At 52.8% G+C, this 12,757-nt stretch overlaps 1 protein-coding gene across 4 annotated transcripts; it reads right to left on the bottom strand.

Moving 5' to 3' along the window:
• Positions 1-5,184: 5,184 nt before the first annotated feature.
• On the bottom strand, positions 5,185-12,150 carry OTX1 (orthodenticle homeobox 1). 4 transcript variants are annotated; one of them, XM_012477121.2, is made up of 5 exons: positions 12,083-12,150; positions 11,668-11,736; positions 9,901-10,108; positions 8,800-9,066; positions 5,185-7,493 (listed from the first exon to the last, which is right to left on the bottom strand). In XM_012477121.2, the coding sequence occupies exons 4-5, from the start codon at positions 8,848-8,850 to the stop codon at positions 6,675-6,677; spliced, it is 870 nt and encodes a 289-aa protein (XP_012332544.1). In that variant the 5' UTR covers positions 8,851-9,066; positions 9,901-10,108; positions 11,668-11,736; positions 12,083-12,150; the 3' UTR covers positions 5,185-6,674. The 4 variants fall into 4 exon arrangements, with proteins under 4 accessions (XP_012332544.1, XP_012332543.1, XP_021528528.1 ...); XM_012477120.2 differs by having other exon boundaries at positions 8,800-8,951; XM_021672853.2 differs by lacking the exons at positions 11,668-11,736; positions 12,083-12,150 and having other exon boundaries at positions 6,218-7,233; positions 7,318-7,493; positions 8,800-8,958; positions 9,875-9,997.
• Positions 12,151-12,757: the final 607 nt, after the last annotated feature.

Below are 12,757 nucleotides of genomic sequence, written 5' to 3'. Positions count from 1 at the left end.
TATTGTACAAACTCCAAAGCATGGGAAGAACAATTTTTTCAATCTACTACAAAGACTACTTTCCACAAACTAATAAATATCCTTTATTCATATTACAGAAAAAAACTTAACTCTACAAAGGCATAGTATAATAAAGTTTTAGTACTCTCCCTCAGTTTCAAAAATTATCAACCCAAGGCTAATCTTACTTCATCTATTTTTGACCTTCTCTCTCTCTTCCTTGACTATTTTGAATCAAGTCCCAGAAATCATATCATTAACTTTCCTAAGGGCTAAAATTCAAAGGCCTCTATTTAGTTGATGTACGTGGTATCCAAAGTCTAACCAAGAAGTCTGGGCTAGAAACATGGATTTGAGAGTCACCAGTAACGAAATCAAGATTTGAAACTATAGCTGTGGATGAGGTCAAGAATTCATGCTTGGGAAACAAGAAGGTAGATTATGTTGGTGCTCTTTCATTAAAAACTCTAATAGACATAAAGCACATCTCTTCCCCCCAAGAAATAAACTCTATGAATTTACAAAGGCCTATAGATTTTTTTGTATCTTAAGATTTAACGTGCTTTACTCTCTTAAAAAGTGTCCTTATATAGGAACAGTTACTACTGTAAAAAATTGAACAAATCCCCCAAACCTGAATAGACATATTTTATGTATCATCCAATTTAAACATTGATATTGTAACCAACTACAAATCTACTTTTCAAAGTATTTGTTAAAAACTTGTACTCCATGTATATTTTATTCCTTGCCGTGCATAAATCTTTTAATTTCTTTTGTATATGTATTTCACAGCAAAATTTTTAAAATAAATTTTAAAAAGAAAATATGACTCCTATTGAAATAACTATGACAGATGATGTATCTTACAAGCATTTAGAGCTCTGAACATACATGAGAATATCTGTGTATTAAAAAACGCCAAATGTTTTATACACTTTAGAGGCTGAATCAGAGACCATTTATTCTTACATTTTATTTTTTACCTCGAGTGTAAAGATTAGTTATGATTTATTTATACTTCAATCCTGAAAATGTTTTGACTCAAGTTCCTTAAATCCTAATTTACAATCCACTTTAAAAGAATTTCTAAAATTTTCTAAAATAGTTTTGATAATCTGTTTAGTAAAGATTAACCTTTGTAAAAAAGTATTTGTGACCATTGGAAAGGAATGCAATTTTGTCCTTTTAGTTACATTAGTCACCAAGTAAAGGATTCAAAGGGGGTAAAAGATGCACAATTTTTAGAAACATCATAGATTTTCAATGTTTAAATTTTGATGGACCATCATTGATTAAATGGAGCCTAAGTCCTATTTGGTTAGAAAGATATCCCTATCTTTCAAGCAATGGTTGTAGAAACAAAAGTACACAATTTCATAAATTAGAGTGATATGCATTTTAGTTTCAAGCACATCATATACTTCTTTGCTCTACTCTTTCCTAACAAAGAAACTAGATATATTCAAAAGCAGTGTCCACTTTGGCTGTATCATGTAACTGCCATTTCACCAAAATTACTGGATTTTTTGGCAAATATTTTATATTTTTCAGACTTTTGAGGAACTGCACCTAATGTGTTTTAAGCAAAAGCCAACTCAGTTTTAAACCATGATTAAAGAATTATTAGATCAAAATGGCATGTTCCCCTCCTCCACACACATAAAAATTCAATTCTTTTTTCAGATATCAGTAAATATCAACAGGATAATTAAGAGGCATAATTGCTTCTCAGGAACCATCTACTAAACACAGTCAAAAAAGCTTCTGGTTTTCAAAAAAGTACAGTCCAGACACCCAAACATTTATTTAAAACAGATTCTTTCCTTAAGATAATGAAGATGTTTTCTTGTTGTCAAATAAGCAAGGCATTGTTATTACTTAGTATTCATTTAAAATGTGGTGGTTTTTAATTGAAGTGTTTAATATAAATATTTCTTAAACTTGAGGGTTTTTTTTCATTTTCATTTTAAATATTAAAATGTATGGGGGAAGGGAGACAAAGTGTGAAAAATACAGAATAACTTGTTGAGAACTTATTCTGTTTTTAATTAGGAAATTTTATATAAATATCTTGTTGCTGTTCTTAAATTAATTCTGCATCAGAAGCCAAGTGAGTTTTTGGTCTTGAATAGTAATGATACAGATTCTCTTTACCAACAACGTATATATTAACTACATTTATATATCAGAAAGATTTTATTTCTGTACCTCTAAGAAAACCTAGTGCTTGTCATCAGGCACTAATGACATCATTAACATTAATTAATTCTGCCAGAGCGAGTAGTGAATTTATATTTTCACAATTGAAAAAAAAAATCACAATTTAGTTGTGGAAATTTGCTATTTCGCACAAAATACATTAAATACTAGTAATTCTCTTCTGATACAAGAAATGAAACCACTCTGTTTTTTGGGCTTTGTAATTGAGCAGAAATGAATTTGCTGACATCCAGCGTCTTAAGGTTTTCACCTGTTTTTCCTCTCAGATTCCGCCTTACGTTTGATTCCCTGTAGTTTTAAGATTTTTTCTCAAAAAAAAAAATCACTCATGAATTAGAGAAACACTGTCTCTATCTATCCTCAATAAGTGGTACAACAAATTATAGAAAGGCTCAACAAACGAGGTTACTTCACCGAATCTGTTTAGAACTTCAGCAAATTAAAGCAGTGCCCTTGAGAGAATTTTAAGATTAAAAGCAATCTTTAAAATCATAAATATGACCCATCCCTTACCCTTAAAGTTTATTTCACCCACGTTCATCTAAGAGTAGACTTTTTTGCCCCTACAGTAAAAGCAGAGAACACCAGGTATGAGTAGAAAACATCAAGATTTCGTTGAGCACTTAAAGAAAGAAAACCGTTGACGTCTGAACGTTGCTGATTTTTCCCAGGTTTCTAAATCTCCTAAAGTTGCTTCAATTCTAGTTGCTCCAATTGTGTCACGAACACCCAAACCCAAACCAAACAAACTTCCTGGACAGAAGGGAGAGCTGAAGTCGGTTCTCAGAGAACCTGCCTGTTAACAGGTGGCCGGCCCAGGGGTGGGGGTGGGGGTGGGGGTGGGGGTGGGGGTAGGGACCTTCGGCACTCCAGCCGCCGCTGCCCAGGGACTCTCGGCCCACGCCAGCTCCCTCACCCTGCCGGGCCTGGTCGCCCCCCGCCGCCCCTGCCTGGCCGCGCACTCACCCCACTACCCCACGCTTCAGCGTCCCGACCGCCTGAGGTGGCGCCTCGGCCCTGCAGGCCCTGGTGCCTTCCTGCTCCGGGTTTCCACTCAGCGCCCTGGGGTTTCAGCACCTGCCGGGAGGCCCTGAGGAGAAGCACGTGCCTCTTTTCGAAGCCTCGTTCCCCCGGCGGGAACTCCGGCCGGGCCTCACTGCGTCTGGCCGCCAGCCCCCTCCGGCCTTAGTATGCAGGTGCCGAAGCTTCTAGACGCCCCCGAGGGGCCGGCCCACGGGGTCGCGTGTGCACTTCCCGCCCGCAGCCGCGACCTTAAGTGTGAAGTTCCGGCACGTCCCAGGCCGAGTGGGACCAAATAACAACTACGACCAAACTGAGGCCCAAGGATTTGGGTACCTTGCTCCGGAGGCCAAGCGGTTGTTCAAACGAGTGTAAAGCCGGGTCTCCTGGTTTCGTTCCATTTAGCAGCCAAGAGGACTGCTGGGTCCCACAGAGCTCGCCTCAGGGATCCTCGGGCCTCGAGAGGCTACAGGCAGGGTCGCTGAGGGGAGCGCCCCAAAAGGCACTGCCGCCCAGGTACCCAGGCCAGAGTGGCGCAAGCTGGAAGCCTCCTCGCCCTGGCCGCCCGCCGGGTCTCCCCGGCACTTGCCGGGTCCGCACCCGAGGTGCCACGGGGCACCCCGGCAGGTCAGGTTTGGCGCCGCATTTCACCCAAGGCGCCGCCTAAGGGGGATCCTACGCGGGCGCAGGTCGGCTCTGCCTTCAGGCCCCGCGTGCCAGGGCGGCGCCGCTGGGTCCAGGGCTGAGGGGCTGCGGCTGCGCCCCACTGTGGGCCTCTGCTGAGTCCGGGAAGATGGGTTTGTTGGCACGGGAAGGGCGCGCCCGAGCCAGGCCTACCGAATCCGGAGGGAGGACGCGGCCGAGAAAGCTTTCCTACAGCCCGGCTTGCAGCCCTGCGACCTCGCTGGGCGCGGGACGTGGGGGTGGGGTCGTTCTCCGAACCCCGCCTCATGATGTGTTCTCAGGTCTCACGCGGAATTTTAAAAAATAGGGGATGTTGGTCACTTCGCAGGAAACTTTTCGTTGTTTCCTTGTTTGCTTCCCGCCCGTGGGCAAGTTGAGCAGCTTCGTGGCCTTACACCCAGGAGGTTTCAGGTCAGAGTCTGGACAGTTCCGGGCTCTGCATTTTCTGGGGGAGGATTTCCCCCCACCCCCGTCTTCCCTCAGAGGGAGTTGGAACTGTCCTTCCTGACCCCTAGATGCAAGCCGGGCCTCTTCTTCCCCTGCCAAAGTGAAAGGCGCGTCCTTGTCGACTTTTCCAGGTTATGAGTTTGTATGTTTTAAAGGAACTTTACAAGAAAGGTAATTTGGCCACATTCTGGCAGGAGCTGAGGGCTTAGAGGGACATCTTAGCACGTGGAAGGAATGGCTCGGATCCCCCAGCCGCGGTGAAGCCACCCGGGACAGCTCAACAGCAAGGAAGATTGTCTGCTGCCAACATGCAGGACACGGATCGGTTTTTTGTCGTTTTGCTTTCTTTTCCTTTTTGGCTCAGCTCTGAGAGCATTACAGAGCTATCCTTTCCCGCCTCCCGACCCTCTTCCCCTCCCCCTTTTCTTTCTGGTGCTGGCAATTAGGGTGAAGAAATCAGTGCCAGGCTCCTGCCTCTGAAGAGAAAGGAATTGCTTCGGGAATTGAGTCCTGACACCTGTCTCTGTCCTGGATAGCGAGGGGGGATGAGGGGTCAAAACGCCTGGGGGAAAGAGGCCAGGCTGACGCGGAGGGGCGTGGTGGGGGTGGGGGGAGACACTCCCTAAGCGAAAGTTTCTGGAGACTCCTCTTGCCAAGTCCTCCCCGCCACATCCTTTGGCCTCCAGCTTCACGCAGGCCATTAACACGCGGGTTATTAACACGGAGTTTCCCTCGCTTTTAGCGTCCCCCCACCCCCCACCCCAGACCAGGATCTGGGGCTGGAATCAGAAGAGCAACACTGACAAGCGGTTCATTAATTTGCATTTATTTTCGAGAATTAATGTAGATAAAGAGGAGGAGAGGGACTGCCTTACATTTCAACAAGTAATTTGTGGTCTTCACATCAGACAAATCAAATTTACAAATTACTTTCCCAACTACTGGACGAAGCGGCCAAAGCCAAAATTGATACACAGGAGCGCGGGCTCTCCGCAGATTTCGGAGAATGAAGTAGCACTAAAAACTCACTAGACAAAACAAGGATGTTGAAAGAGAGAAGCCAACAGAGGAGTTGGAACTGGGTTTGGGGCCTGGATTTGTTTTTCCCTAATGCTGTACTTTTACGGATTTTTTGTTTTTGTTTTCTGGTTTTGGTTTTCTTGCTTTGGGTTTGTAAACCGGAACTGCGACCCTGTGTTTAGACAGGGTGAAGGGTTCAGCCCTGCGCCCCCACCCAAACCCCACCTCTGTACCCTGACTTGTCTGCTTCCTGCACACTTCAGATACTCCGCGCCCAGCTTCCTGAAACGAAGTGGTTCGTCAATAAATACACAGAGGGAGAAGATGTGAAGAGAGCAGGACAGCTTTGCAACAACTGAAAAAAAGCGCCATCGATTGAGGAAGAGCAGAGGGGGACAGAGGGAAAATATTTTTTGCTTTTGTTTTTTATATATGTGTATATATATGTATATATATATATGTGCTGTATATATCTTAAAGTTGTTTCCTGGGTGCTAAGACAAGATATGTTCAGTTCAACCAACCAACCAACAGCAACTAAAAAGTTTAAGTGGTCCCTGGAACGGACCTGACTATGTACAGCATTCCCGCCGAGACGGAAGCTTGAACCAGTTCAGCGCAGGGCGAGGCGGAATGCGGCTCTGTGCGCGGAAGGCTGGGAGCGCGCTCCTCCCGCCGACCTAGCCCCGGGGCGCCCCAGCGCAGTCCGCTGGGGCGGAAGAAACACCGGGAGGCTCTTGCCTGCAGGCGTGGAGCAAAATCGAGGGCAGCTGAAAGGGCGGCAGTCTGCGCGGGAGAAACACTTAGTGGTTGTTTTGATTTGGAGTAGTGTATGGGTGTTCCAATGGGCAGAAACACGCCAGTTAGTGACTCCAGTGTCCAGAAAGAATAAATTAAAGTGTTGGGCTCAAACAGCGGGTCAGAGCGAAGAGCCTCCGAAGGCTGCAAGTGCTTAACAGCTGTCCAGAAAGATTGGAAGGGGCGACTTAGGAGTTTAGGCTGAAGTGGGGAGAAAATACAGCTCTCCTGTATAGAATGTGTAGGCCAAGCCGAAGCACCGGTTCCCCCCACCCCATCCAAGGGGTAGGCGGGTTTGCACATCCCCCCAAGCAAGTGGCACAAAAATGGGGGCGGCAGTGCAGGCAATGGACATCTTTTGGGGGGTGAAAATTCAGTTTTGGAGAAGTCGAGGCAAAGGCGGGTGGTGCAGCAGCAGCAACAGGATGGGGACAATGGAGGGCGCAGGTAGTTGCGTTTCTTCTCCTCTTTCATTCCTGGACTCACAAGACCTGGAACCGCCAGGAGGCTTGGTCCTTATAGTCCAGACAGTCGGGAGAGTTGAAGTTGAGTTTCCAGGCGGAGGAAGCAGCAGCGGCGCCAGGCTCCTTGTAATCCAAGCAGTCGGCAGAGTTGAAGGCAAGCCCCGAGCCACCGTAGCCTTGGTGGTGGTGGTGGTGATGGTGGTGGTGGTGGCCTGAGGACTGGCTCAACGGGTGGTGCGCGTGTGGGTGGTGATGATGGTGGCCCGCCATGGAGGAAGGTGCCATGGGGCTGAGCTGGTGCGGGTGGTGATGCGAGTGCATGGGCGCTAGGTATGAGCTGCAGTCCACGCCGCCAAAGTAGGAAGAGGAGGGCGTAGGGTAGCCTTGGCCGTAGCTGCCGCCCTGGCCGTAGGACATGGGGTAAGAGGCTGCTGCGGTGGCGGCGCCTGCAGCTACCGAGCGCTGCATACACGAGGCGTTGCTAGGCGCGGCCAAGGGTTCCGGCACTGAAACGGACGCGGGCGCTGAGCCTGGCGAGATGGAGGCCGGGCTCCAGATTGATGAGGCTGCGGGTGTACTCAGCGACGACGCAGCGGCCACTGCCGGATTCCCGGCTAGTCCCGCAGCGGCTGCAGCCGCTGGGTTGGCAGAAGAGCTGGACGCCGAGCTAGAGGACGAGGCAGAGCTGGACACAGCTGGCGGCGTGAATTGGCCACTGCTTTCGGAGCCCGAGCTCTCACGCACTGGAGAAGACTTCTTCTTGGCTGGGCGGCTCTTGGTTCCGCTCCCGCTCTGCTGCTGTTGGCGGCATTTGGCGCGGCGGTTCTTGAACCAGACCTGCAGTGGGCCGGATGGGAGAGAGTGGGTCAAGGGGGGTGAGGGGAGCTTGCTGCTCCCCCGCCCCTAGGACCCAACTCCCCGCCCAGAATCTCGCAACACTTTCCCACCGAGGCCTCCGCCCCTTCCTGTCTCAGGTCTGGCCAGACCCTGCCCCCAACCTCGGTTCCCAGCTCTTCCACCCTCCTCCATCCTTCTGCTCAAAGCCTTTCCTCAGCTGGCTCCAAAGTAGGGATGCGCACCTCCTCACCCCTACCGCAACTCTGCCCTAGGGCAGAATATTTGAGTCTGTCCAGCCAGAAGTTCTACCATCTCTAAATTGCTGCTGTTGGCTGCTTACGTGTATGTTTGGAGGCCCCTTATATGTTTGGAGGCCCAGTTTTCTAATGCAGCCCAGGCAACTGCGGAGAGGCACAGAACCGAAGAGTGTGGAACAGTTACCAAGTCTTGGGCCAGAGCCATTTCACTGAGCAGCTCCTGGAGGCCAGAACTGGGCAGGGCGAGTATTTGGGTGGGGGTAGGAGCAAGGCTAGAGGCTAAACAGAGGCAATAGTTGACGGACTCGGGAAGGAAGCCTGGGTGAGATTTCGTTGGGTCTTTGGCTCCAGCTGGGGAACCAAATGGAATGGTCACTCTTCTAGGAGAGCCCCACCACAAGGCGTTGCATTCCTGGTTCCCCTTCTCAAGCCTTCGAGTAAAGGAGGAGAGACAAAAGGCTCTTGAGGAGAGTTCTGAGTTAGAATCTGAGCATTATCATCAGAACCCTTTCATCTCAAAAACAGAAATAAGAAAGCCGGTAGCAGGGTTTTGCACTTGGCGTCCTCTGTAAGCAGAGGAAGCGTCTAATGAAACCCAGGCAGAGCACCAGGCTCTGGCCAGTCTCCGTTCTTTCATTTCTAGGATTCCCATAGTGCAACCGAAAAGCAAAGGCAGAATTCAGGCCTCTGAGGGAAACTGCCAAGTCCTGGGGCAGGCGAAGAAGCAGGGGCAAGTGTCAGGCCCGCAGGGTGCTTTACATTCGGGAGCCTCCCTAACCCTCCCGCAATTCTAGGAAGGACTTTCGATACCGATACCGAAGGCGCCCTAGGGCTAAGGGCGGAATCTAGGGCTCTAAGCCATTTCCCTTAACTTTTGCCCCCTTTCCTGGCTGGCGCCCAGCGCTAGGGGGAGTCCGAGAGGGGCTGCCCAGTCTGTAAGCCCACCCCTGCAGGCCGGTCTCCTCCAGAACTCCTCAAGAGCCTTCCGAGACCTTCCCCGAGCAGCCACAGCTCCCCTACCCAGACCCTGGAGCCTGGGGCGTGCGGACCTGGACTCTGGACTCCGGCAGGTTGATCTTGAGGGCCACCTCCTCCCGCATGAAGATGTCAGGGTAGCGAGTCTTGGCGAAGAGTGCCTCGAGCACGTCCAGCTGTGAACGCGTGAAGGTGGTGCGCTCCCGCCGCTGCTTCCGCGGAGTGGCTGCGGGCACAGGCGGGGGCGCCGCGAGTCATTGGTGGCCACGCGGACCAGCGATAGAGAACTCTGGGAAGCCCCTGCCAGGCTCATAGCTCGGCCTTCACAAGAGAAAGCCGAACTGGGAATAAAAGAAACTCCCTCCGGCGGCCGAGCCTGAGAGGCCACAGGTGGGAGAAAGTGCTTATGTGCGACTAGGAGCCAGTGTCTCCAAGATTCGAGGGCTGCCCCTCTCTCTGCCTCCCAGAGGTTAAAAAAGTAAGAAAAGTCTACAATCTCCCTTCCTCCACATTCCCCCTCTCCTTTACACACACACACACACACACACACACACGCACACTGGCTGGGGGACAGTGAGTAGGAAAGATGTAGGCACCTTTCATGTAGGAAAGATGAAAAACACTTTCAGAGAAAATAAATGGTGTAAACGAGTGGGAGCTAAAAAAGAAACCCGGGGTTTGGCTCAAGTCGTCCTCTACAGCAGTGCAAAAATGGGTGCAGGACATCGATTTAGAGGACAATTTAATTCGGGGGGAGGAATCCTCCTTTTTCAGTCCACCCGCCGTTTCACATAAGGAAAGTTTGGCTCCTTCGGTCAGGGCCTAACGAGTGTCCAGATTACTCATTCCATGTTGGGAGAAAAGGAAAATCATCAGCCGCCCCTGACTAGCGAATCCGCGGGTAAATGCGCTCTGCGCTGGCGATAGGACCACAACAGGAGAAAGGTTGTCGGTGACCCGGCCGGGAAGGCGCACGTTGGGCGTTTTCTCAGCCCTGGCCACCTCATGCGCCCACGAGTCTGCCGAGTGCGCCGACAGTGGGCCCTGTATTGTAAACAGATTAGGCAATCGGCTCCCTGGGCCTGCTCGGCAACAAAGCTTGCACTCAAACCCGACAGTCTGAGGGTCCCCAACATTTGAGAGTCTGGGGCAGGGGCCAGAAGGCCGGTGCTCACCCGGATAGCCCACGGAGGGGTGCAGGAGGTCCATGGCAGGCCCGGCCAGGCCCAGCCCGTTCATGCCGTATGGGGGTTGTTTGAGGTAAGACATCATGCTAACAGCTGGGTGGAGGCGCCCCGACGGATCCAGGGGGCCCGGGGCCAGGAGCGGGGCAGGGCTCCCACCGCGCAGTCCTTCAGGCTCTGATGCGTCTGGGGGCCTGGCCTATGGAGACACGATACACACGGAAACCATCAGTCGGAGGCACTTGGCTTCCAAGTCTTGTCCGGGAATAGACAGGGAAGGCAGGTTACAGAACTGCTCAGGGTGGTCATCTGGCCTCCACAAGGACTTAGCCCAGAAACCACAGTTGCTGTGAAAAGTAAAGTTTTCTGGGTCCTCTAGCTCTAGGCTTGGAATGGGCCAAAGACACTGGTAGGGAGTCCATAGAGTGAGAAGTTAAAAGCCGGGCCAGGCTGGGGAGGTAGAGCCGGAAACACAGAGTGTGCAACCTCCCAAGTCCAGGCAAAATTCTGAGTCCAGCAGAAGCCGGCTTCATGTTGCACAAGCAAACGTTCACTTGGTGCCCGGGGCAGGGCGCCCAGAGCAAGAAGGGTTGTTTAGTTTTGTTTCAGTGTTTTTGAAAAGGTAGAGACTACAAAGGGCCAAGGTGAGGCAATGTGGAGGACTAACTGCACCTCAGCCTCTTGTGCACTTAGGACACTTGGTTTCTTCTAACGTCTCCAGGGCTGCGTCCCTGCCCCAGAGCCCACAATCACCATTCCAGCTGACTTCTCTGTGCCCAACCCCTGAAAAATCGCTGACGCGGATTCTCACCACACCTCAACCTCAGTAACGGGCCCAGGCCGCAGAGGGCCCGAGGACGCTGAAGGGGCCACTGTAGAGGGGGCGATCCCAAGACGCGTCCTGAGGTCGGGAGCGCCTCAGCTGAGGCCATCGCCCTTCGTTGCCAGCGCGCACCGGCCTTCTCTCTGCCTTGTCTGGGCTTCCGACCACAGGGTCCCAGCAGGGGGTGAAGGCTGGGACCTAGCACCTTAAAGGGTCTCTGAGATTTGCGAAGCCGGAGGGCAGCAAGTCGCGTGCTGCCATCCTAGTAGCTGAACCCGCGGCCCCAGGACACGGTCGAGAACAGAGAACTAGGCCTCAGAGGCAGAGCCCACGCAGACCCGAGCTGGGAGATCGAAGCCTTGCCCCCGCCGCTGCCGGGAACCCAGGCGCCACTCTCAAGGGTCAGGGAGGGGCGCTGGAAAGTGGGCCTGGAGTCCTGGGAGGCCGTTGCTACACCCCGCTTCGCGGGATCGCTGTGAAGCAGGCCAGGGACTCGGGTTAGAACGTTTAGGGAGAGAAGTTGGAGTTAAAGAAGCTCCCCCCAGCCCCGTTCCCGCCCTTGTCCTCTGGGACCCAAGGCCAGAGGGAGTCCAGCTTGTAGGGAGGGAACGAGAAGGGAAGCAGCCAGGGCTCTTAGGCCAAAGGAAAATGGGACTCAAAGCTGCGACGGCTCTGCGAGGCTGCAGCGTGAGTTTTCAAAGACTTTCTCCAAACTTAGCACTTCAGCTCGGTTACTTCGGAGGAGGCGGGGGAGGGGGCGGAGGGCCGCGACAGCGCCCCGGGGTCCTCCGCGCACCCAGAGGGGAGCCAGGCCGCTCCCCCAGCCCCGCCCACCTGCTGAGGACCCGGGAAGCGGGGATCCATTTGAGGAGGGGGAGGTAAGGGTAAACGACGCGCTCCCGGAGTCCCGGGTGGCCCCGCGGCTTTCTCCTTACCTGCCCTCAGCTGCCGGGGCCGTTCACCATCTACCTGGATCCCTCACAGAGACCCGCCGGGCAGCCAACCTGCAAAACAGAGCGGCACAGGAATTACCCCGGCGGCTGGTCTAGGACCCCCGGTTTCTTTCTTTTCCCAACTTCTTTCCTCCCACCTCTATCTTTTTTTCCAGTGGCTTTGTGCGTGTCCCTAAGGGTTTCACTTTATTGCACACTTTGTTTGCTAAGCCCCACGCGTTCTCAGGACATTGCCTGGCCGGGGATCGCGCCGAGGGGCCGCAAGGGGGGGAATTCGAGGGGCAGAGTTGGGAGGTGGCTCGGCGTTGCCGCGGCACTCCCGATACAACGTGGAGGCAGTGGGGACTGGGAAGTCCTGCAGAGTCACTTTGCAAACTAAATAAATCAAGCGATTTACCTTGTCGGAGTGGCTTGTCTTGCTCGGTTGTTTAGGTGATTGGAAATGTAGCCTGATGAAGATTGATCACCTTTCTACTGCCCTCCCCGGGTATGTGAACGCGAGGCGAGTGCGTAACGGGGCTAGGCCGCCAATCGGGGGCCCCGCGCGGGCTGAGTGACAGGGAGCCGGGCAATGGCAGCGCGAGCCGGGGGTTACCTCCGCGCGCCCCCGCCCTCCCCCGCCCCCCACACCCCGCCTTCCCCGCCCTCCCTCCCGCCCCGCCCCGGTCGCGCGCTAACTCGGCTGGCAAAAGCGGCGCAGAGCTAGCCGAGGAAGGCGAGCGGAGAGCCAGAGTCCTGGCCGCTGAGGGGGCCGCGGGTCCCCAAGCTTGCCCTGGGCCCCCCGGCCCTTCTCTCGTGCTTTAGGCGCTCTGGAGGGAGTGGCTGGAAGAGGGCGAGGTGCAGGAGAACCGGTTCCTTCGCTCTCCGGTGCACTACCAGGCTCAGCCGCCCGGGTGTCGGCGCCAGGACTCGGGGGCGGCGGACTAGAGAAGCCCGGTCCTCTGCCCCTCTCCCGGCGCCGCGGGCCCCAGCATTTCCTTCCTCTGCGCCGCCACCTGAGACCGACGCCGCGGGCGGCTCGTGCCGGCACAGGCTACTTTGCAGAGCCCGGGAGCAGCTCCGAGCGCGCAGA

Source organism: Aotus nancymaae, unplaced genomic scaffold (assembly GCF_030222135.1).
Source record: "Aotus nancymaae isolate 86718 unplaced genomic scaffold, 86718_ANA_hifiasm-v0.15.2.pri h1tg000057l, whole genome shotgun sequence".
Lineage (NCBI taxonomy): Eukaryota > Metazoa > Chordata > Mammalia > Primates > Aotidae > Aotus > Aotus nancymaae.
Note: the sequence above shows the minus strand (reverse complement) of the source record. Positions and strands in the feature narration are given on the sequence as shown.